General features: G+C 34.0%; 1 protein-coding gene and 1 long non-coding RNA gene across 4 annotated transcripts in view; both read right to left on the bottom strand.

The window, feature by feature from the left end:
* LOC128881344 (limbic system-associated membrane protein-like) overlaps positions 1-26,931 on the bottom strand; it is a 457,278-nt gene that overhangs the window by 11,619 nt on the left and 418,728 nt on the right. For all 3 annotated transcript variants that reach the window (XM_054132294.1, XM_054132293.1, XM_054132295.1), the window contains exons 4-8: positions 19,832-19,990; positions 16,801-16,929; positions 16,473-16,610; positions 5,320-5,469; positions 1,970-2,017 (exon numbers count right to left, since the gene is read on the bottom strand). In XM_054132294.1, coding sequence (XP_053988269.1) covers positions 1,970-2,017; positions 5,320-5,469; positions 16,473-16,610; positions 16,801-16,929; positions 19,832-19,990 — 624 coding nt within the window. The remainder of the gene's footprint in view (positions 1-1,969; positions 2,018-5,319; positions 5,470-16,472; positions 16,611-16,800; positions 16,930-19,831; positions 19,991-26,931) is intronic.
* Positions 23,842-26,931, bottom strand: LOC128881347 (uncharacterized). Its single transcript, XR_008458045.1, has 3 exons — positions 26,847-26,931; positions 25,918-26,720; positions 23,842-24,253 (listed from the first exon to the last, which is right to left on the bottom strand). It is a non-coding gene; the product is annotated as an uncharacterized LOC128881347 (long non-coding RNA).

Genomic DNA, 26,931 nt, shown 5'->3' with positions numbered 1-26,931 from the left:
GTGCATATGCAATTAACAATTGCATCATTTCTTTAAATAGAAATGCATATTTTTTTTTACACAGATCGATTCTTCCGTTCATTCTACGTAAAAAATGATTAGGATATCATGGCAAAAAATTATTAGTTCTCGAGATATTTTCAAAAATGTTTTTATAGAAGAAGATGCTCAAACGCTTCTCCATTACATTCTAAACATTTCTGATAACGTTCTTTTATTGTTTGCATAACTGCGTTTAAATTATCTGCATCACACAACACAAAAGTGTCGTACATATCTTGTTTCTCACTGTTAGTAAAATACATTTTTTTGTATTTAGTGAAATACAGTTACTCTTTTTCAAATTCTTAGTTTTCGTACTCGAGTTACGATTCGTGAATTGCTACTGAATGATGAAATGCTTACTCGTACAAATCAGTTTCTGTTATGAGAACAATGTCGAAAGGGTGTTTACCTTTACAAGCGTGTTTACCTTACTAGTCATGAAGCGTTTGAGTATCTTCTTCAATAAAGACATTTTTTGAAAACATCTCGAGATCTAATAATTTATTTGCCATGGTACCCTAATCATTTTTCACGTAGAATGAACAGAAGAATCGATCTGTGTAAAAAAAAAATATGCATTTCTGTTTAAAGAAATGATGCAATTGTTAATTGCATATGCACTGCTGCATCTAAAAAAAATTTTAAGTCTTACAGATGTAGTGCTCTTCGTATCATTTATTTTTCTCCTTTGGCATTTTTTCGTAAATGCAATAATAACGGAGTTATTACTTGAAACAATTGCGTATCCCACCCTGTATAAAATCACCGGTCAATTTGATAAATATTCCATGATTTATCGAATTTACCAACTTTAGTGGGGATTATGCATAATTCCCAATCTATTACATTTACTGTAACATACATATTGCCTATTTCTTTCTTATAGTTTTTTTTTTTGTATCACTCATTTACAAAACAAGACGCGAGACAATTTGAACGTAAACACTCTGCAGAGTACATTTTTCGCAGAAACCTAAGCCCTGAAAATTATCACGCATTACAAGCCTTTCACAAGCCACGACGAGTAACTCAACTTTTTGAATATCTTCAAATTTTAATGTCCAAGCACTTGATAGTCACGTGGCTTTATAAAAAATAAATTTGCTTAACAATTACATGTAAAATCACTAAATGATCATATCATTTTAGTCTGTGAACAATACATAATTTATTTAAAAAGCCAATTGAGTAACTCTATACTTAAGTACAATTCAGATTAATAATCCTAGCACCAATTCTTTGCAATTTAATTGGGAAAGGTAAAGTTGCTTTACTACAGAGTGAAACGAGCCTTGACAAAGTGTATTGGTGACAGCATAGACTTTTGTCTACTGTTTGTAGAGGTTCATTCAAGAGAATATCCACGGTGTGGACAGGCATGCACAAACTACACACTCGATCTAATTAATCAGCGACCCGTTATTTCATCTCAAGTACGTTGCGCCGCATCATTCGGAAAGTACCACTCAACACAAAGCGAGCAATGACATAGGTCAATTATGTACTTGATTCCTAGTGTCAAGAGTCACATATAATGTATGTATGTTGAGATTAGGTGATCAACGAGCGGCGAAAAAAATTCTTTTTGTTTGATATTTTTGAAAATTATTACGTAGGTTTCTATGTATATTTGAACCTATTGTATTTCCTTATTTCTATAGCATTAATAAAATAATGCAGTTCACAATTGTTTTACGTGTGTGTTGAAAATTATTTTTACACACTTTTTTACATATTTGTTCTTTTTAAGAAAGTACGAATCGCCATTAGCCGATCGAATGTTTGGTATTCCATGTCTAGTTAAAAATATCAATAGGAAATGAAACAGATGTGTGAATACTTTCTGCGCTTATTGTGTTTCGTGAGAAAACAAACGAATCGTACAGTTTAAATGTAAATAAAAATCTCAGAAATCGTAACTCACCTCTGTGTTTGGTATTGCTGTTGCTGGAAGTCATGTTTTCTGTTATTGCTGAAACACGTAGAAGAAAATAGATTAGAAACGTTTGTTATTACTAATTTAGGTTTCAAAATATAATTTCGCAAATTACGATAGCATATTCGTTAACAAAAATAATATCACGCGATGTTTGTCTATCGCTTTAGTATTGATAATATTTGACAAATAACGAGTATTTAACTAAAATATCGTTTCGTACATTCAACGTTATATTATTTCACTGTTCATTCCGGTCTCAAATTTTCCCATTAATTATCTATTCTGTCAGAGCAAATTAATTGCCAATTCTACCTATACTATAACATCCGATATTCTATTTATGTGAATCTCCGTAAAGACAAGTACAGTTCGCGGAATTTCATTGGACGAAGAATTGTTAAAACCAGTTCACAATAATACTAAAGCCCACAGAAATACGTTTGGTGGGATACATTGTACATAAGCATTAAATTACGCTGCTTATTATATTACAGATCAGAGGCATGCTACTAGCATGATGCTAGGGGCTGCCACCTGTAGTTTATCTATTGAAAGAAAAATATAATGCTTCCTCTTCTTGTTTCGTTTTTCTTGTGTGTGTCACGTGGAATGTATATAAAACTTATTTCTTTAATTTGCTCATATATTTTTTCATTGTATACTTTTGTTTCTCATAGACATTGTAATTTTATTTCTCTTTAATTAATATACAGGGTGCCCCAGTCTTAGTGATACAGCGCTCTAACTCCAAAACTATCGGCCGAATGCAAAATTTCAAATATGGAAATTGCATGGTAAAATGAGGCTTATGTTTCAGCGAGAAGGAATTTCTGTTAACTTTGTTATTCAACGAGATATGATGGTCAAGTTTCGATTTTCAAATGGAACTATATATTTTTTTTTTATACCATGCGATAGTACTTTTCAAGACGAATTTATTAAGCTTTAATGTATTTACCCGATTTTTATTAGTTTTCAAGCTATAACGCTTCAAAGTTTGCTAACTTTCAAGGAAAAAGCTCGGTTCGGCCCCGGGCGGTCCTATTGATGCGGTAAGCATCATGCGGTTCTTCAAATCGATACGAAGGGTCTCGCTTGGGATTCTAGGCCCAGAATATCGGGATCCTTACCATTTTCTTCCGTATCGATTTCAAGAACCGCATGGTGCTAATTGCATCAATGGAACCGCCCGAGACCGAACCAAGATTTTTCCTTGAAAATTAGCAAATTTTTAAGCGTTATAGCTTGAAAACGAATAAAAATCGGGCAAATACATTAAAGCTTAATGAATTCGTCTTGAAAAGTACTATCGCATGGTATAACAAAAAATATATAGTTCCATTTGAAAAACGAAACTTGACCATCATATCTCGTTAAATAACAAAGTTAACAGAAATTCCTTCTCGCTGAAATATAAGCCTCATTTTACCATGCAATTTCCATATTTGAAATTTTGCATTCGCCCGATAGTTTTGGAGTTAGAGCGCTGTATCACTAAGGCTGGGACACCCTATATATACAATTTAATAAGGAGTGTCTGTGGAGTGATAATTTATTGATTCAAAATCCAAACACGTTTTCCTAATATCAAAGATTAACTTTAAAAATAAGTGACTGTGTACCTACTCAAACTTCTTGTACATAAGTATACATACACACATATGTACGGTCGTGCGTTTGATTAATTGGAATTCAAATAGCGCGTGCTGAAAGTCACACCTCTAAACTTTAATGATTATATCTCGGTGACAAAGTTTCAGATTGCAGTATGCTAAAAGACATTTTGATAATATTCACGTGTGAAATTAAACTACAAGTAGTGTCCAACGTTTCTATCTATATATTCTATGTACTTTTGATGTTTTCTCTAATTTCAGTAGGTATCTAGAGTTCTAGAATATTTCCATTCTTTGGCAATTACTCTGATGATCTGTTAGAAAATTATAATCGGCGCGTTTTCGGTCATCTTGGCGATATGTCGAAGATGTCGATGCGCCTTTGTTTTTACGTCGAATCGATGCGACATGTCACGGGTTTTATCAGTTCGATCGTTGCGCTGCGACTATTCACCAGGGTTTCCAACTTGGGAGTTTTGCCCCTAGATTTAGGAAAAATGTATAAGCTGAATTTTTAGGGCAACTTTTGGGGGACAAATTGTTTAGAAGAATTTTTTTAGGTGTTTTTCAATGATAGCGCTACTAACTACATAGAGACGTACAGATATTTCTGTTCGTGGAGGTAGTTGTGCCCTGTTGAAATTTTGAGTTAATTGATCATTTAGTTTACGAGATACATGATACGAAAAAATACGAAAATATGTAAAATTCTACGAAAATGGCAAATTTTGATTAATCATACCTCGTAAATTAGATGATCAATTAATTCAAGATTTCATAGGACTATTTCTTGGCAATGACATACACGTTAGTACGATTCCTTCGTAAGGAATTCCTTCGTAATTTTTACGAATGAAATATCTCACTTTGTCACCATCAATCTTGACAGTGGAGCAGTGATTTAAACAATTATTGGGGTTTGAGTGATTCAAATGAGATTGATTAGAGTGGCATTTGTATGTGCATTATACATGTTGTATACGACATATATATCATTAAAGGTTTATTCCACATTGGTTGTGGAACACAAGTATGGATTTAACAAAAGTAAAAGTTAACAAAACTAAGAAAGAGAAGTATGCAGAATATTATAGGAAAAATAAAAACAATAAATAACAAAATGAAATGTAAAGTTTTTCGTAAACGTTTAATAAAGTATCTTTTTTTAATTAATTTATCAGCTGATTGTTATTTACTATCTTCTGTTAATTTTATTTTTCTTACGCCTATAACATCATTCTTGTTTAAGTTTCAGTTCCTAATTGAATGATGATAATTCACTTAATAATTAATTGAAATTAAATTTATCCTTCTATGCATAATATTATAATAAAGTCTCGAAACAATGCTAAAATAGTGTTAATTGAGCAGTTAAACAATTGAAATAAGCGGTTCGTACTTAGGTTAGTGCTGAATGTGTTGTGGTGTACATGGTAAATTCTAGACTGTTGCGCAAATGACTAGGGTTTAAATCCCCAATTTGCAACTTGTTTTTAAGTAATTGATCTCTTAATATTTGCCAATTCGTAGTAAACAATTTTCTTCGTCTATACTAAAAGTGCTAAGGTTAAAGGAAATATTTGATGCATATTTAAAGTGGTATTCCAATAGTCTATTTAGTAAGATGCTAATACAGGTAGAATTCCTAAAAGTGTTATGTAAAGTATGTACATACATTAGGGATGATTCGTCACATGGTTAGCAATTAGCATTACTTACCGTAAACTTTGATGCTGCCATCGGTGTCTCCCAAGGAGTTCCTGGAGACACACTTGTACGATCCAAAATCCGAGCGACTGACGGAACTTATCGTTAGTTTCATGTGAACTTTGTATGCGTTGTCCAAAAATATAGGGTCGTACTTCCCTCCTGAAACGAACAATAATTCTATTAAGGGGGTCACTACCAGCTGTTTTTTACTAACTTTTACTTTGTAACTTTTTACTTTGTACTTCGTACTTTTGTACTTTGTAAGTAAAATTTGACATCTATCGGTACATTTTTCTCAGCTATACCTTATCCGATTGTACTCAACCTTTTTTTAGGTCGTTCTATAAAGTCCATACTACAAAAGACCGATGAGTTTTTTAAACAAAAATTAAGAAAAAAACAGGGCGATTTTGAAAAAAAAAATTTATTTTGTGATTTTTCACACTTTTTAAATTTGTTTAACTAAATACAATTTTGACAAACCGTCTTCACTGTTTTGTAGATAAGTCGATTCTGCATAAAAAAAAAGTCCGAACTCAATAGGTCAACTGTAGCCTGAGTTATTCCTATAATATGTGCGTAATTATCTATTTAGTGCTGTCAATGATTTCAATCTAGAAATAATAAATAAAAACAACAAGAATCACATGAATTTTGACATCAGTCAAAATTTGAATTGGGAATTGCTTCAGCAATCAAATATCGTCGATTGTAATTTTAGATACTAGACGTATTTATTCGTAGGTTTTTATTTCTATCGCGTGTTTCGCTGGTATCTCGTGAAAACAGCCTCTGCTTATTGTACATTCCGGAGGCACGAGAACAGAAACGTTTAACTGCATTTTCAGTATAATCACGAGTTTAAAGACATATTGTCCATATACGACACCTATTCACATAACATAAATATTTTGGAATACAGAAGATACAAAACTACTCGTCGGATATTAAAATTCTCAGTGACACAACACCGATACAAAACGTGTATCTTCTGGTGCTATGTTGCATTAAATAGTAATAATCATAGCGACTACTGTGAATTACATTTTTTACACTTTTATTTACACAAATAATTACTTATGATTAGATAACAAATTTCCTATATCTAACAATAAAAATAATTAATAATTTAATTGTAATCCTGTTTATATCTGGCTTATATTTCTTCTGAGAAGAGCAGGATTTTTTGAAAATATATTTTCTCTTGTCTCGCGAAGATCAGTGTGTTTAGTAATTAACCACTCTTGGTTCCATGTTTCTAAAATTCTTTTTGCTAAATGAATCTGTGCGCCATACTTTGGGATTCTAATATAACTGAGGGATATATGTCATGGTCCCTCAGTCTCTTCGAAACATGAATTTTCTGGTTGTTTTGTGATGTGATATAAGATTATTTGTTTTTTTAGTCAGTTCATGTTGCAATTTTTAGATTGTTGAGTTTCTGTTGTAGGGGTTGCAGATTTCTTTAAGGATCTTTTCGTTATCTGTACTAATTTGGTACAGTGTATTTATATTTCTTTCTATGTTCTCTATCCTTTCTAATAATAGTAAAATAATATAAATTTCGGAAGTTCTTTTTGAAAATTATTTTAGGAATAAGTATTTAATTTTATTATTCCCTATAATTATTGTTCCTAGGTATGCATTATTTTCTTTCTTAACATTAGTATGAATTTATACAATTATTGTTGAATTTATTTAGTTTCTTTCTCTATTTATGTTAAGTATTGTTTGAGGTGGCAACCGTTATGATTCTACGGTAGATTGATTTGTGGATGTGACATATTTAATTTTTCCAGAATTCTGTCTAATCTTATTCCAAAAGAGATGTCTTGTTTCTGTACTTCGTTAAAAATATTCTTGCTTTTAATGAAAAATATGTATATCATTATGTACTGGATTTGTTTCGGATAGCGATAGAATTTCTCTTCTCCTAATGATGGAATCCTAATGTCGGGAATAAACCTTTCCTTAATGCAAAGAGCATATTACTTCGTTTCCTTTCGGATACGGCAGTTGAACACTTCGGTAAAGCTTGTCTAGCATGTAGCTAAGTTTCATCCGAATAATCCGCAAACAAGAATCTGTTGAAACGATTACTGAATGCTAGAGCAGAACCTGCTAGACAAGCTCCACTGAAGAGTCTAATCGGCAGATTTAGAACTAAAAGCCATCACGATCATTCCGGGTGTCCTAAAAGTCTTTAAAAACAAATAATTCCTGGCGTTAAAAAAATTCTTTTAATAAATTGTTGATACATTCAAGGAAATGTTACATATCATGACGCCCATTTCGCTGGTCCTGGTCGTCATGTGGAAATTAAGAGGTCGCAAGCATTTGCTTTATTCTTTTTTTTGCCATAATTAAAGACCATCTCTTTCACTATCTCTTTATCATGTTTCTTTTATTTCTTGAGTAATTTCATACACTCCTATAGAAATTACGAGTACACTAAAATTCACCTGGCAAATCTATGGCATTTCATCGATAGGCGGCACATGATGTCATACGTATATCAGTCGGTACTCACTCGTTTTCGGATTTCGTGTTTTTGACGGTTTCTTCGCTCTTAATAGTTTTAGCGTTTTTGACGATTCTCACGCTTTGGCAGTCGTCGTGCTTTTCGTTAGTTCGTCTTTGCCGTATTCACCGCGTTTTTGGTAGCTACGGTTTTTTTTTCTAAAAAGTTCGTTGCGTGAATATGCAAGCGTGTACGTGGAAGAAAATCGAGAATATGAAAAGATTCGGAAATGCAAAATCATTTCTGGCTAGAATTCCTTCTTTGACATAAATCGAATTATTATTTGCTATTAATCGTATTATCACAAATAATAATATCAATATTATATGCATTAATATTATTGTATCAATTAATCATTTGGACATTAACATTACACATTTTATATAAAATACGACGTGGCTGTTTTTTTTATATAAAATTATTGTCTTATTTAGTATATATGCTACAGTAAATGTAATAAACTGGAGATTATGCATAATCCCTATTAAAGATGGTAAATGTGATAAATTATAGAATATTTATCAAATTGACCGATGATTATATACAGGGTGTCCCAAAACTCGCGTAGGAGCCGGAAATGAGGGGTAGCTGAGACGATTCTGAACAACAATTTCCTCTGTAAAAATGTCGGTGGGGGCTTCATTTTTGAATTATTAACGAAAAACAGCGACCAATCACATGGCCCGATTAGCGCGCGATCAGCCACGAGAGCATAAGCTCGAGCCAGGACTGGCTGGTTGCGCCAGATCGCTGCGTAGCCAGCTGAGCGCGCGCTAATCGGGCGCTGTGGTTGGTCGGTGTTTTTCGTTAATAATTCAAAAACGGAGTCCCTACCGACATTTTTACAAAGGAAATTGTTGTTCAGAATGCCAAACTCGTAATAGGGAATGTGATAAACTTGTTAATGGCATGTGCTGTCTACACGGAACTGATGTACTCTTGAAATCTGAAAACCGTCGCGAAACCGTACTTCGATGAAAAAAGGGGCTAAAAGCGGCGTTTCCAGCCACATTTTCACTGAAGCGAGCTGTCTATTAGGGCTACATCCCCCGCTTAGACAGCTTGACACACTCACATTTTTGATCCGACGCACTTTTGAAATTTTGAAATTGTTCAACAATTTTTAAAATGTCAATTTAATGTCCTTACAGCCGGACACTTACCATGAGACCCTCCAAATGAGATAGGAATTATACAGATTGTGGCAGGACGGGTGGTATAACCTAGTAGAAGGTAATATTGCATGTAAAAATAAGTCGAAAAAGTGGAATAACATTTTTTCGTTTGACGCTTTGTTTTCGAGAAAATCAAGTTTGAAAATTCGATCCAGTACACGTGCACTGTACCGTCTCTAGGTGTAAATATGTATTATAAATAAGAAATGTTAATGTATGGATAATACATTTATTAATTTTATTGATATTTCTAACGTTAATTGCATAACATTATTGAATAAACTGTTCAAAATGCTGTCCTTGTGACGCGTACATATCATTGCTCGCCTTATTAGTGAATAATGAACCCCAATGAATTTCGACACTTTATTTGAGTAAAAGCATTTATTATTTTTTCCTTCAGCTAAAGAAAATTCCCACTTGTTTCTGCAATTTGGAAATTGTTGCCTATAATATTCAGCTGCTGCTGTTGCATTTCATGGCAAGCTCCTAATGCTTTTATCATTTCGACGTATTCGCAGTTGCTATAAGTAGGCATTGTCACAACTTGACTGATCGAAACAAATTAAAAGTAGAAGAAAGTCGTATGGTTAAAGACAAAATGTAAACATTAGAAAGGTCAACATTACAACATGTAAGCATAAAATAATTTTTGGAAAAAAAATATAACCGACTTCGACAAAATATTAAAATTGCACTAAAAAGTATGAAATAATTTATATTTCATTTATATTAAATGATATTCAATAATACATTACATTTCTATTTCCTTTATATTAAATTATGTTAATTAATCTTTTCGTAGTCGGCGCAAAAGTAAAAATTTTAATTCCTGGTTGAGTTAGTTTTTTGTGATGACGGCAATGTTGAACGCTTTTAATGTATACATGTATACTGTCTACGTGAAAGTCCAGGTCGGTCCCCTGGACTTGTTGATGGCAATAGACTAGATACTTATCTAGATACTTAAGAGACTTATAGAAGGCAATAGAGCAAAACTCCCTACAATTGCTCAAGACTAGAGTTTTACGTGGTTTCCGAGTACTTGCCTCGATGAAATGTAATAATGGAGAGGGCTTATCTTTCCATTCTCTTTCCTGGTCGGCTGTGTGAGGGTTCGTTAGAATAAGAAACCTTACCAGTGGTCACTGGTACTAATAATCAGTTATTAGGCGCCTGTTTGTCGTTTTACAAACCCATCACCTTCGTGTGGGTGCAGGTATGTCCGTATAGCCGAGGTACTGTCCTATGGAACGCTCAGCCAGACAATAAATGTCTACGTGAAAGTACTGTCTGAGTAGATTTGGAATAGTTTTTGGTGGAGGCGCCGATGGAGAAAAGTGTTAATGTATATGATGTCTAAAGTAGATATGATGATAGCAATAATTTAAGGGCATAAGTTTTGTCCCCTCGACAGAAAGTTAAACCAAATTTGGTAATTTTTAATGTAAGTAATTTTTAATTTTGCGCCGACTACGAAAAGATTATTTCACATAATTTAATATAAAGGAGATAGAAATGTAATATATTATTGAATATCATTTAATATAAATGAAATAGAAATTATTTCATACTTTTTAGTGCCATTTTAATATTTTTGTAAAGTCGGTTATATTTTTTTCCAAAAATTACTTTATTTCACTCTTTTTAGTGGCAATCTATAACCAATAGGTTTCATGCAATAACAATAGCTATGACTAATATACAGGATGACCCAAAAACTTGGAGGTCCGTGAAAGGGATGGTGATTTGAAACAATTTTTCCTTAGCGAAAATGGTGTTCGAGGCTTCGTTAAGAGGATATTCCAGAAACAGAAACTCACGACCAATCAGAGCGTGAGTATGTCGGAGGAGCGCCTGCGATAGCGTAGACTCCGCAGACGCTCCACGGCATACTCGCGCTCTGATTGGTCGGGGCTTTCTGTCAATATCTCCTTAACGAAGCCTCGAACAACATTTTCGCTATGAAAAAATTGTTTCAAATCACCCCCCGAAACACCTCATTCAAGGACATCCAACATTTTTGGGACACCCTGTATAGCTGCAAATGAGATTATCAGGAATGCATGTGCAACTACATGTGAAAGGATTGATTGCGTTTGGTAAATTCCTTGTCGAGCTACACCAGAGCATAGCAATTTTGCATCAACAATGGTTTTATAAACAATGAAAATGTCCATAAATTTTTGCAAATGGGAACATCACGAATTCATCTATCATGAAATGCGGAAGGCTCCATCGCAATCGGTTAATTCCTTGCCGAGTTACATAAAAAAATAGGAATTTTGCAATAGCAATAGTTATAAATAATAAGAAAAATTTTGCGATAAAAAGTGCAATAAAGTGTTAAAAAATGGAAGAGGGTCAAATATATTTTTAAACTTTTAAGAGGTAACGAAGCCCTACCAGATGCAAGAAGATTCAATCCGATTGGTCAATTCGTTTCGGAATAAGAAGCGATACAAAATTTTTCGGTTTTTTGCGGAAAAAACGAGTAAGAAATGAGAAATCCCAAAATTTGTTGGTAATAGGACTACCCCGGAGATATGTTCTACAAGATGCAATAGGTTTCATCCCGATTGGTCAAGCCGCCTGGACGTAATCGAGTAACATACATTTAAAAAGAAAAGAAAAAGAAATACCTCCTCCTTTTCGAAGTCGGTTAAAAAGGAAACTTGTAGCGAGCAATGGCTTGGTTCGAGAATCCAATGTACGCGTACTGGTTAGAATTTTCAAATTCGATTTTCTCGAAAACAAAACGTCAAATGAAAAAATGTTATTCCTTTTTTTCGACTTACTTTTACATGTAGTATTATCCTCTGGTGGGTTGTACCACCCGTCCTGGCACATCTTGTATTTAACAGTATTCAATATTGGTGCCCCTACCAAAAACTACTACAAACCTACTTAGACAGTATTTCCGAGTAGACAGCATATGCATTAACAATTTTATCACATTCCTCATTACGAGTTGGGGAGTATATAAAATTCCCGGTCAATTTGATAAATGTTCCATAATTTATCACATTTATCAACTTTAGTGGGGATTATGCATAATCACCGCATTTATCACATTCACCGTAATATATACATACGTACACTCTAGCAAATGACAAACGAAAGTTGTATCTATTGTAAAATTTTCCAACGGTTAGGTGCCAGAGTACTTTTAATTTTCCACGGATGCAACCCGTAGTGATCGCAAGTATGTTAGTTTCCAAGGATTGTCAATGACACAATCGAAAGGTGACAAGTCATGCTGATCGATCGGTTACAACAAATGGAGCCTTACTCGTCTTTTCGGACGGAACGGTCCTATAGCGCACAAGACGAGTATAGAAATTTCAACAGCTTTTGAAGGGACATCACAATAGTTCAATCAGTTTGAAAGATAGTCTTGCTTGTTCCCATGCCCGGGATATTTTAGTATTCGCAGCATAGCAGTCTAAGTTAACGTGATTTCTGTTTAGATCGACACCATTCAGAAACGTTTCCGTTCTCCAGCTCCTAAGATTCTAGATTCCATCCACCGATGGTCCTATCTTCCACGAATGGGTTACGAAAAGGCTACGTGGATGTAAAGCGAAATAATGAATGAAAAGTGCGACTGTAAACTGAATAGTAGAAGTAATGCTCCTACGACAACTTTAAATCCATTCGAACGTCTTCAAAAACTGTTTTTTGGAATTGGAAAACGAATGAATCTTCTGCTTAACAACGGCGATTCTTCTACAATTGATTTCTCATTAATTCCATTAAGTTTTGAACAATACTTGTGTACGTCGATCGATTTTCTGTCGCTAAGGAAATTTATAGGAACCAATCCCTCCATTGTCCGACATATAATGACCATAATCTTGTTTAGGTACCTACCTACAGACTTGGTTACAGGGCGTATTTCTGTTCTTCAAGCTAGTCCAATCATTATATTCTGTGTTTTCGATTATCGTGAAAACCCCCCTTTGACTACACATTTAATGTAAAAATAATTTGTTTTCGTAGCATAAAAATAGATGTAGATTTGGATAGATTTTTGGATATGATCTAAATTCGGATGTGATGATGAGAGGAATGGACAGTCAAATTGTTGCCAAATTTAATGCCTTCTTTGGGAATTATAGTAATTCCAAATGAATCAGTCTTTCTTTTCTACGGAATGTTCATACATGACAGAATTATTAATTAGAAACAAATGCAAAAACTTACAGGTCCTCAATCATAGATTAAACGACAGTGGTTGAAAACCGACTTATAGCTCAGCAACCAATGTAATCAAACGCCAACAGAATCCTGTAGCTCAGCAAATAGTGTAATCAAACGTAAAATGTATCTATACTCGCTCACTTCCGTTTGACTACATTTCAAAATGAAGAACGAAACCAGAATGGTTTTCAACCATAAAACTTCTCTCCAAAAACGTTAACAAACTTCCCAACGAACAAGGTTCTTCCAAACGTTCAATTTGGCAATATCAAACAGAATCATACACCGTTAAGTTGGCACGGATTTCTATCAGCTTCTATTATGAACTTTGATTGGAAGGTCAATGAATTTGTACGGAAAAGCTCTACTGAAGAATAAAATAGGTAAGAATGATGGCAAAAGAAGTATGACCATTCTTGATATCCTTAAAATATAAAGAAAAGAAATGGTTGTTGAATTAGAAATAGGAACGGGAAACAAAATAATGAGGCCATCTTCGAAATGAGACACTTTATTCAACCGATCGACGGTTTACGATACACTGACTCGTCTCGACTCGTCGCGCCACGCGTCAGGCACGTCGAACAAAGAAAAACAACAAAAGCATTTACAGTTTAATTATAATCCGACACTACTTCTTTACGGATACACGTATAAAGAGAATTGAAATTGTCGCTTTTAACATAAAATTGATTTTAATTTTTACTCTTAGAAAACTTCATTTTTCGTTTCAAAGTATCTTCTAAAGTGTATAATAAATATTTTACACCGTTGTCTTTTCGACTGGAAGTTATGTAGTAACGCGATCGTGCGATCACAATTCATATTGTACATACTATTATTACCTTCGATACAAATGCAAATACCAACTAGACTGGCGACGACGTAATAACGACAGGAGGAAAAGCCAGACCCTGTCATTTCAGTGTTCATATACATACTCGCATCCTCGGTCTTCCTCATAAATGCCAGATAAAATCATAGTATACCTTTAACGTTCTCTTCAGATTCACATGCATTATTCAGAAGATAATTCTGTTGGAATATCCGATTGAAAAGAGAATCTAACAAAGCATTTGGCTATGTGCGTAATGTACCATCCAGGAACGTGTCAGACAGTCCATTCTGTCTTTCGATTAATATTTTATACGGTTTGAAAATTACACAAATTTTTGTGCAACTGTAAAACTTTACAACTACACAAGTTAAATGGTTTGGCATACAAAAGACTATAATACTATTAACAATTTAGTACTGAAATTTCGTTTCGATCTGCGAAGTGAATTTTAATTATATTTTAGTTTAAGTTTTGATTACCAACGTTACTAGGTAGATATTTCGAATGCATTACGCGGTTTCAACTTTTTCTAGCTAGTATAACCCTAGCAAAATGCTGCAATAATAAAACAAAAAGTTTGCACTCGTACCTTCGTGCGGGTATATGTCTTATCCTTTCAAGGAAATGTCGCAGTAATAAAACGCAAATAAAGATGGACGCCATTCTTAAGATAAAAGAAGTCACTTTTTGAAAATGTCGAGAAAATGCATACGATCGCGAAAGAAATTGTTTAAGAATTGTCGATATTTAGAAATTCGTATAAACCAAACATCATTACAATAAATTATATGGTTTCAAAGTTACACTATTTAATATGACGTAGTTATAAACGGTCTTCAAGTCGAAAGGGTTAATATGCCATCTAAAAATGGAATGCAAACCGTTTAATGCACGCTTAAACTTTCAAAATACCTTTGGAAAAAAATCTTAACGAATGGATCGATCTGTTAAGTCATTTGCATCCACTGTTCTGCTTGCTCTCGTTCTAAAGAGCAATTGACGTGTCGTAAACACACGACACTGCGCACGCGGCTAGTAACTCAGATGAACGTACACATAACCCTTGAGTACCTAAACTTTTAAACTCACTAACTTTAACGTTCTCGGAAAACAAGCTTACGGGTCACGTGAAGTAACTGCTCAACAGTGAACATTAAAGTCACCGACACGTGTACCATACCACGTAACCACTGTAGCTCAAAAAACATTTTAGACGAAAAACAACGTTAAATGGTTACATCACCTTGACAATTACAAAAAGTTGAACAGTTTTTTTTTCTTTGAAGTAATTGCTTAGATCTTTGAAAATAATATGAAAATAGTCTCATTGAAACATTATTTGTAATCAAATATTTCTCATAAGTAAAAAGCCTGCGCGTTTTAGTTAATATAACTTAGTTAAATAGATGCGTTATTCAAAATTTTAAACGTGTTTTTAACATTCATGCGTGCAAAACTGAAATACTTTCATTATCTATTTATTTGTTTGCAATTTTGATAACTATGGCGTAATTGATCTGGTACATTCTTGAAAACATTTTACAGATTCGCCATTTTCATATACTTTAGGGTTGAACGATATGAGTGCATGCTTAAATACTTAGTTTAGACGAAAGGTGAAAATAATTGTTTGATTTTTCGGTCCTATAGATGATTATTTCTCTTGAGTTGTTAGTTATTATTTCATTAAAGCCTACGATGCGCGCGCGCGTGTGTGTGTACTTGGTTCACTGGGTACTTAATGAATCTGATTAAATCAGAAGTATTGAATAAGGGGCGCCAATCAGGTGGCGCCTGTGCGTCAAAATGAGTTTCACGTGAACCGCGAGCAAGTATATCGCGAAACACGGAAAATACGGGGATCTGAAAGGAACGGTGATGGATCGATGGAAAGTACTAAAGCTAGCTTTTATAGACCGGGCATAAAGCAGAGCGGAACGTTTATACTCGCGCTTCGTCGGTAGTCGTGTTTATGCGTTCGGCATCAACCTTTCATTATTCAAAAGGCTCGTTGCAACTGGTTACTTTTCTTCCTGGAGAATACGTTATGCCGAAAGATTGTACGCAACGAAAGCACATAATTATACCCTAAGAAGTTGTAAGAATCTACGAAAAAAGAAAAATGTAAATTGTCAACGTTTGATCTAAGAAAAGTTTACGTAAACGTGCACTACATTTAACATTTTCTTGAATTCGAATATTTTTAACAATTAAATCGGAAATTTATTATTTATCAAATGAAAATGACAAAATCTTACAATTGTTGACGACAACCGTTTTTGTATCTTTTAAACGTATTTGAAATCGCTGTTTAAATCAAGATTTTGCCCACCTCTGATTACGTTGACATTGCTTTACATTTGTATTTACTATTCATAATTGGAGAAAGAAGTGATCAAGTGAGTGAATCATTTTGTTAACGTACCTTGTGCAACTATTTCGTTTTTATCTCTTGTCCAGTAATTGATGGATTTGGGATAAGCTTCCGAGTTACACTCCAAAGTCAACTGTTCTCCTTCCCGAGCACCCACTAATTGATTTTGCACCCAAATCATAGGAGGAACTGGAAGAAGCAAGACAATAATTCGTCACGCATAAATGAACCTTTGCTTTCTTTCTATGTATATATTTAGTTTCTACAGTCTATTTTGTCGCAATGTGTATCTAGAGAAAGGAGTATGGCGTGTTATTCTAAAGCATTGTTATTAAAAATTTACAGTATACTATATAAATGATATCGTAGCCTTACTTACAATGTACAGTCAGCATAATCCTTTTGCTGACGGAAGGTGGCACGTGATTGGATGCGATACAAAAATACGATCCCATATGTAATCGATTCACCTTAGTAATATTAAAAGTTGGTCCTTCTACGTTCAAGACTGTAACATAAATTGTACTAGCTATAATTTGTTTTGGAATGCAATTAAACACACATTCAAGTTTCAAGATTAAAAGCTTGCCCGTAATTTTAGTCAAAGGTCATCGTGTGAGTACATAAATTGAACTTGCAATAATAGAATTTGTGATAAAAATTTACCATTTTGTATCTTTCAATTTAAGAGAAAAATATCGAAGATTATAATTTAGTTGGTATTATATAATATGAAAAAGACAAAATGACCTTAAAATTACTTAAAAAACTAGTAGTGCTATCTGACTCCCCACTAGAAACACTAAAGGACGTGTGTCGGTTTGTTTTGTTTTAAATCACGTCTTCGAAATTTTTTACAATCTTAACTTAAACGGGACACCTGTATATAGGTAATATATGTATGTACGAAGTAGTTACAACATAAAATTTAATTTTGGTCAAAATAAACGTGTATTTAAGCAGATGTAGATAAATATGAATCCGTTAAAGGTATCATCGTAGTATACGAATGAAAATTATTTGGCGATTCATGTCACGATATAATGTTGAATATAATTTTGGTCGTAAATGTAGATATGCGTACCCGAAGAAGTCAATCTGTTTATTTGCGACAAGTGGTATAAGTCGAGTCGAAATATTAATGTTCTGTCGGCAGTACTGGAATATTTAAAATTTGTAATACATTGTCTGTTAAATGAATGAATTATTATTAACTAAAGATGTATCATTGCATGTTGAGAGTGAGCTCCGAAACATGCAATCTAAACACGGCAGGTCAGATCAGTCGCAGTGGAATAATTAATTCTCAACATGCTTTGACACGTATTTAATAAATCATACCTTGCCTATCAAATAAATTTTAAACTGTACATATCGTAGAGGTATCGTCCGAGCGTTGCTATTTTGAAGCCGCGAATTCGACACCTAGCAGAGAAAGTAGGTTGGTCCTGTCTTTGTCAGACGCTTTAGAAGACTCCAATATCTATTGTAAGAAATAGTGCCTATCTATGATGTCGTACTTTCATTGACCTTTCCAATTTTCACGTACATACATATGTTATCAAGAATCAATATTTACGTGATCTCTTATATTGGTCTAGACACGCTTTAAAAAATTCAAAAGATGGTGGGAGAGGACTTCGGATCGATTTTGTTGTTCCGCATAGTAACACCTGTTATTATTAGCTACTAGTATTTATTTTTAACGTAGATTTCTGCAACAGTGATTTAAAAATCGTTCAATGTTTCTTGTCACTTTGCTATTGTTATTTCTTTACTCGCAATGCAACAAGGTTGTTGTTAGACCTTTGTTCATAAAATTGAAACAGCATAAACATGTTCGATAAAGTATTGGTGTTATTTTAGACAATGACTTGCAACCAATAGGAAAACGTAAAGATATTATTGTCTCTTGTACTACCATTTCTGTGCGAAACTTTTTGTTTCCGTGGTTGAAGTCCAAATAGAAATTTACACGTAACAGTCAACTGGAGTAACGCAGTATTGGTGTTTCCTTCCATACGTAGCGCCAAATTTAGTTTACTTATCTGGAAGTCTAGGTAGTCTACATCCGTCCGTTAACCACGATTAAATCTAGTGAAATATTTGCTTCCAGCTAACAAACTGGACGATGCCAAACACGATAGAACGAAAAGCGCGTAAAGTCTAACGAGGCGAGAGAGAGAGAGTTACCTTTTCATTACTCCACAAGTAACAAGCCCACCAATTAGTGTTTAGAATGTTTCGCTATTGAAGTGAACATTTTATTTCGAAAATTAAATAACATTCAAATGTAAAGATTTATCTAAAACTGCATCTGTGAAAAGTAGGAATAGATAAAATTCTTATCTAGATGAAATTTCTTTCTAGATTCACTAACAATAAGTTCGATTTCAAACGTTTTATTAGAGGATATACAATTCGAAAATTAATCGCGTGAAACAATTAAAATGAAACATCCTATACGAATTCAATACACAATCCTATCGTTCTTTTCCCAGTAAATATACGAATAATTTTATTAGAAAATCATAATCGACGCGCTTTTGGCCATCTTGGCGATAGATCGAAGATGCCGATGCGCCTTTGTTTTTACGTCGCAGTAAAAATCAGTTCGATCGCTGCGGAACGACTATTCATATGTGAACAAATTTGGATACCTGCCTTGGTTTGATATATTGGGATTAATTCTGGAGGTAAGTAAATAAAATTATCTTAATCGATGAACAAGTGATATTATTCGAGGAATTGATGTGTATTACCGCAAGGGTACATGCGTTTAATTAAAACCTAAACCTAAACCTAAACTCATTCAATGTATCATTGTAGATGCATCCTTTTGGTGTTTGTCAATTTCAATGCAAATATAGGAAATCTTTTCGTGTATGTAAACGTATCACCATCTTTTAACCTATTGGCCTTGCTCGAACGCGGGATGTTTATCCTCCACGGAGACTACCAGACTAGGTTGCCGCACCGCGAATCTGCAGAGTACGCTTCCGCAGGTAAATGCGGATATTTGAAAACCTTAAATCCATTTATTGAAATTGAGGTTGTTATATAACAATCGTATCGTCACAAGTTTGATCAATGTGCACCTATAACTCTCATTTTGTTTTATACAAGGTATTTCACCTTCGATCTGAAGAATACTTTTTATATCCCTAAGTATTAGGAGATAACAAAAAGTATCTCGAGATGTATTCGTTAGAAATCTGAACGAAAGTTCTTTTTGCATTACGTCAGCGTATCCCAACCACTTTTCATTTGTAAATATATCCATTAGCAAATATTTGATGAAGCGTCAAAACGTTACTGACACGAATGAACAAATTACACAGAAATGGTATAAAAAAATGAAATTAATATAGAATATAGGTATATAAATTCTGACGTGCATCAAGACTCACCTTTTGTTCCATTCCCCAAGAGTATTAACTGGCTATCCTCGCGTCGCCAGGTAATGTTAGGTTCCGGTGATCCTGTCGCAGTACATCGTAAAGTTACGTTGCTACCTTCTCGCACCACCATATCTGTGCTCGTTTGATAATCCAGAATGTTTGGCGGAACTATCAAACAAAAGAAAGAATATGTAAATGAAATCCTTGCGCAAGACTTATTCATCGTTACCTTTGAAATTATATTTATTTAATACCAATTCTCATAGCAATTCAAACTCGCCGTTAATCCTTTTACACCTTTTTTCATATATGCATATGATCAAATAATGTTTACGTGGTTATATAATTATGTTGTAAAGCACTTACTCAGGTTAATTACGATACTATGTTTAATCAAACAGGAAGCTGCGATTGAAGTTACCAATCCCGGATTATACGTATCAACAGAGTACAGGTATTACAGGAAAAGATTATACTTTTCACCCTTCCAAACATTGGAAAACATCTATAATGTTTTTATTATATATCGCACAAATTATACCATTGCGTCATGAAAGAATAATATCAAATACTTAGATGAAGAAGTGTGAAATTTAATAATGCGTATGTTCTACAAATTTTTATAATAAAATAAGAACTTAATAATAAGAATTAATAATAAATTACCGATGGATATTATAGTAAAACGTTCTCTTCTAGGATAACCCAGAATATAGTTTTATAAATTATTTTTTCCATTTTGTAGCTGTAATATGTTTTTGAAAAAAACTATATAGTAGTTATTGAAAAATCCAGAATGGAAGAAATATTGTTGAAGTGTAGTTTACAAGCTTCACATAATAATAATCATGGTTTGAATTTAGGGGAGCATGAGTGTTGCGTGTGAGTGTGTGGGCATGCCCGTCGAACAAGGGCCAACCGGCGAGCTGCGCACCAATTGCACAACAATCGCAACTGTCACTGTATAAAGTCGAACAAATAAACCAATTTTATTCTATATGTCCTGAATTTTCCTATAAAACCTACGACGCGTTGTACAAAGTGAAATCACTCTGTTCAACAAATATAAACTGTTTCGCGAAGCAGTGAAAGAAATGTTCTTTATTAGTGATCTATCAAACGGCTGCCGCACCTCAGCCGTTATTTTTTCGAGAGACAATTACATAAAAGTCTTGAACATAAATTGTATAAAATAATTCTTAGGGAAATACAAAATGAGATTAAAATAAAAAATGCTTAATAAATAAAAATTATGTTGAAAATATTATGTTGCTCTTTACGATATTATAGTATTGTTTGGCATATCAAAATAATAACAATAATCCGCCTTTACTGCAGTACAGTTGTGTGCAATATGTATTAATGGATAACGTAAAATGTGATATTTAGATGCATACATAAATATACAGTTACGGTGAAAAGCCGAGGTGAAGCTGTATGCTATTATTAACATAACCTAGATAAGCCCTGCAGGTTCGAAATTATTCTGTCATATGTATTTATTGTGGCTCTTCTTTATATGTTCATGAAACGGAAAATTACCGCCTCTTTGATATTCGCAACAAAAGAAATTGGAATTTCGGAGAATAAATACAGAGGAGAATAAATACAGATAGTTCTTTAAAACTTCGTACCATTCAAACTGGTGGATCCTTTAAAAAATTCGGATATCTGGATAATCGAAATACAAAGTAGAAATTTCGATTAATTTTCTTTTATATTCTCACTTTTTTAAATTAGAACAGCTACACACGTACCATAGTAAACTTCAGTCTGCGGAGACACGTTTATAAATATTTAAGCTACCTCTATAACACCTTTAAACTTGCCATTTGAATAAATTAGTTTCATATTATGAGAGATCCTATTGTTACTCTGGCTATAATTTCACCTCCAGAGAATTCAGATTTATTAGTTTTATTATCTCAATTTTAAGGGAGTGGACTCCCGTGCCTTGTGTGCGCTCGTACGCACTCACACAGCTCCACATCACTGTATACGTACACGGAACTGCGAGGGCTTGCGATTGTCCTATTTTTGTCTCAACAATGCAAATTTGAGACCTCTCAATAGTCGTTTCCGCTAGATAAATGTTCAAACTTGTACGCAAGCTCCTATAGTTAGTCTACTTTTGCTTTTTTGTGTCATAATTAATAATATTCAGCAGCGTATGTTTCAGCAGCGTTAGTTCAGACAAACGCGGCAGCACTGTCGCGTCACCATATTGCTTCTTTTGATCGCGAAATACTGCTGAATATTATTAATTATGACACAAAAAAGCAAAAGTAGACTACCTATAGGAGCTTGCGTACAAGTTTGAACATTTATCTAGCGGAAACGACTATTGAGAGGTCTGAAATTTGCATTGTCGAGACAAAAATAGGACAATACGCAAGCCCTTGCAGTTCCGTGTACGTATACAGTGATGTGGAGCTGTGTGAGTGCGTACGAGCGCATACAAGGCACAGGAGTTCACTCCCTTAAGGGTTCATAAATTATCCTTCACGAGAGCAAACCTGTCATCACAGCTAAAGTAATTTTCATTCTAATAACAAATTAATATTGAATAAGTTTGATATTTTTAGGACTTTTTCTGGATATTTCCTGAAATATTTAGGTTAAAACATAATGCTTGTGCATAGGACGTTATTTATTTATTCAGTAGATACTAAAATGTCTAGAAACCAAGAGTTGTCCAGTTTCGAAAACAGATACAGGTTTTCTAAGGCAAAATGAAGAACCAAATGTTCGGTACATAAAAAATATATTCTGTGAAAAATAAATTACGTGAGACTGACAAAAGAAAGAGCGGAAGATGGCTTTGGTGGACGTTAGGAATACGTACTGGGTGAAAAAAATTAATTTAATTTTTTTCAATAGAAAACGATAGTATTTCGTTTGTACCTGATTGTACTTCCAATAGTTTCGTTTGTACCTCGACCAATTAATAATTAAAAAAAATTTTTTAAATGGTCAGCACCCAACATTGAGATTTTTGAAATCGGTTTTTCCCGATTCTTTAGAATCGTTTGTACCCGCCGAAAACGTTTTTCTTTTCGTTTGTACCTCAATAGTTTAAATTTTATAGCAGTTGTTGATCCGCGTAAGAGTGAAGTTCGTTAATTTTCAAGATATTTAAAATCTGTTTTTTGCCGATTCTTTAAAATCGTGTGTACCAGTTTGTACCACTTTTCGTTTCGTTTGTACCTCAATAGTTTAAATTTTATAATTCAACAGTATCAACAATTGCTTGTAAAATTTAAACTATTGAGGTACAAACGTAACGAAAAGCGATACAAACGGGTACAAACGATTCTAAAGAATCGGGAAAAACCGGTTTCAAAAATCTCGATGTCGGGTGCTGACCATTTTTTGAATTTTTTTCAATTATTAATTGGTGGAGGTACAAACGAAACTATTGGAGGTACAATCAGGTACTAACGAAATACTATTGTTTTCTATAAAAAAAAATTAATTTTTGAAAAGTCGGGTGCCAAGTTCACATAGCTTTCTCGCCTGCCTATATTCGGTTCGGCGGAGTTTCGCCGTCCAATCAGCGGACTAATTGCACTTGGCCGTTTCTGCTCGCTTTCTTATCGTTCTGTTAGAATTGTTTTCTTACTTTAACTCGTTTACTAAAATACGGTTCATTACAACTTCCGTTAATTATCGCATTATGTACATAAGATTAAGCATCATGAACACACATTTTCAACGTTATTTATAACATTGTTCGTTATAACTAATTAATTATATCATTTCAGTATGTAACCTTGCCAAAATAAATAAATAAAATTAGACACTTGCTAACCGTGAATGAGCTGTAAATTTAATTTTTAGCATTTGTAGTTTTATCAAAAAACTTGTTTCCTACCACTATGATTCATACGTGATTATTATTATATTAATATTTTTTTGTTATTTTATATCTAATCTTAAGAAAATTATCAGAAAAAGTTTACCTTACTTCTACACCGACAAACTGCGGATCAATAATTATTCGAAAACGTTTTTCAAACTGTGGTTTTTAATTGTTTTATTGGTGATTCATACGCAGTTTTGGCATGTAATTTTTGTGTTGTCATTCCCCTAATATCTTCCACTATTCTGAATATATTCGACCAGAAAGAAAAATGTGCATTTTTTCCACATTTTTTTTACCGTACCCTCTTGAATCATAATATTCCTAACCAACGAAAAATGGTTTTGTATTACGGATGGACCTCCGTGCTTGCATACAATTTTTCAAAATGTTCTGAATTTCGGGATTTGCTAACTTTCCTTGTCGGACGATATATTTCCACTATCTATGACCTCTGCTTGACTCGGACAACATCTGCTTTTTTTCAAGCGACAGGTTTCTGTTTCCATTTTTACTTGTTAAGTGGCCATTTCTCCAACTTAGCAACATAATGCAGCAGACGAAGTTCTCTTAAAAGTATAAGGGTTCTGTTATAATTATAAAATCTAAACGCTATGAATAAACATTAAAAGCTCGCTGTATAGTGTTCTTTACTATGTTTAATACAAAATAATCACTCAAAAGTTGAATACTGCACTTCAGAGATTTGGCTTCTGTTTAATATACAGGGTGTCTATGTACAAGTTCTATGTATAAGTACAAGTGTCTATGTATAAGTTCGGACATACGCAGTGTGTAAATTCTACAACAAATTTCCAACAAAAAATTACTCTTAGACATTTTCTTTGTGTCGGCTTATTCTCCAGTATTTTCACTTTTAATATTTTTTCTGCGTTTTCGACTTGACAATCTTTAAACGGCCATAACTCCAACAAATTACAATGCAAACTTAAAACTAAATATACCATTTGAAAGAGCGTTAAATTTCCCATCTCTCTGATGTCAAAGCAAAATTTATTACGAAGATTTAACAAGTGAAAAATTAGGTCAAACTTTACATTATGAAAATTTAAGAAAATTTGACTTGTTCTGTATTCGTTTTTCGGTTTGAAATACATACTTATTTGGCGGGCACTCCTCGGGAAAAATTTCCTCGAAGTCTCAGCTTTTGAACGGTATCGTAAACAAAAATTGTACGGTGGTATTGTCGGGAGAAAATGACGTTTAAATCCAGAAAAGCGTGGGTTTTTAGTTAAAAATCGATATTTTTCAACAAAAATCAACTTGTTACTTTAAAAGTGACTTGACATCGAGTTTGATGTACTTTTTCGTGACTCTCCCGAGCCTCCCCAAAACTGATTTCTTGACACCTCAAGTCTCTCCCAGCCGTGTGTAGAGCCTGAGTGCGAGGTGAATAATAATTGTTTTTGAACATGTATCCATAGAATTTTCGTTGTTAGAGACTATTTAATCAAAATCAACCGCGGTGTACCGATAAATGATATGGAGATTGGAACACGATCGATTTCACACAGCAAAAAATCGATGGTTTCGGCGCAGGAGAACCGATAAGTTTTGATTCAGGCGGCGGCCATTTTGAACGCTTTTCTGCATTTAAACGTCATTTTTTCCCTAAAATACCACCGTACAATTTTTTTTAACAATACCATTCAAAAGCTGAGATTTCGAGGAGGTTTTTCCCAAAGAGTGCCCGCCAAACAACTATGTCTTCGAAACCGAAAAACTCATACAGAAAAAGTCAAATTTTTTGAAATTTTCACAATGTAAAGTTTGACCTAATTTTTCACGTATTCAATCTTCGTAATAAATTTTGGTTTTATATTTGGGAGTTCGAAAATTTAACGCTCTTTCGAATGGTATACTTAGTTTTAAGTTTGCACTGTAATTTGGTGGAGTTATGGCCGTTTAAAGAGTGTCAAGTCGCAAACATAGAAAAAATATTAATAGTGAAAATTCTCGAGAATAAGGCGACACAAAGAAAATGTCTAAGAGTAATTTTTTGTTGGAAATTTGTTGTAGAATTGACACCATGTGTATGTCCGAACTTATGAATGGACACCCTGTATATTAAGCAGAAGCCAAATCTCTGAAGTGCAGTATTCAACTTTTGAGTGATTATTTCAGAAAGATAGTTTTAAATTTATCAGAATGTACTCCTAATACGAGTAACTAAAAATTTACTACACGCGGTTAATTTCGCTGCGATACATACTCTTCACAATTAAAGTCGCTATCTTTTCGGCTGTATTACCTAGAGGAATCGCCAAGCATACTGCTATAGTAGTTGGTGGAATGGAACTAATAACAAACAGGAAAATCAATCGATACTTTATTCCGTACCCGGAAATAGCTGTTCGCGTTTATATACGATCGCGTTTCTGCGTTTCGGAGCAATAAATCCATTCCTCCCCTATCCGCGATCCGCTTACGAGACAAGTTTCGCCGGTTGTCGTAACACTTAAAGCAACAATAACGTCCTCAAGTTATACTCGCGATCGTCGACGGTGGATAAGTATATCGGTTCACCCATAAATTTCGTATATTGTATGCGTATTCGTTCATACGGTACAGACATGACCGCAACGTAGGCGAAATGCGTTCCTGTACAGACAGCTGCGCATTCGCGTGCATGGAAAGCAAAACGCTACGCATAATAAAGTAGATAACGGTAATGTATAACGACAAGTCTACCAAGCAAGGTTTTTCATGTAAATTCAAGTAATCCCACTGTGGTGGCGGTTCTGCTGAAGGGAGAGCGAGAGAAGGGAGGAAAGGAAGGAAGTGTTTCGTCCTGGGCCTGCTAGTGGACTTGTCAGTAAGGCTATATATATCCCGGGCTCCCCAGGGGGGGGGGGCACTTGGTACCATTGGGCTCTATCCTAACTGGAGTGTGAACTGCGCGAGAGAAGCCCGTCCAAGAGAGATGCAAGATGAGTGGTTCCGGTGGTACTATTCTATAGCAAATTTATGTGTGGAGGGAGAACAGACTCCTCTTTCTTTGAATTTCACGGCAATCTAGGAATTATTTACAGATTAATTATGTACAGATTTAAACTTTATTTCCTTTTTATTTATATATAAAATGATAGAAACATTAATAATAATAACATAATAATGAAATAGTATACATAATTTACATACCATAATTTAGATCGTACAAATATATACAATTATATTGTGTGTCTCGTTCGAAGATGATAGTATATTGTAGTCATGCTTGTCATGC

This window comes from Hylaeus volcanicus, chromosome 8, assembly GCF_026283585.1.
Source record: "Hylaeus volcanicus isolate JK05 chromosome 8, UHH_iyHylVolc1.0_haploid, whole genome shotgun sequence".
Lineage (NCBI taxonomy): Eukaryota > Metazoa > Arthropoda > Insecta > Hymenoptera > Colletidae > Hylaeus > Hylaeus volcanicus.
This window is presented reverse-complemented; position numbering and strand designations above follow the sequence as displayed.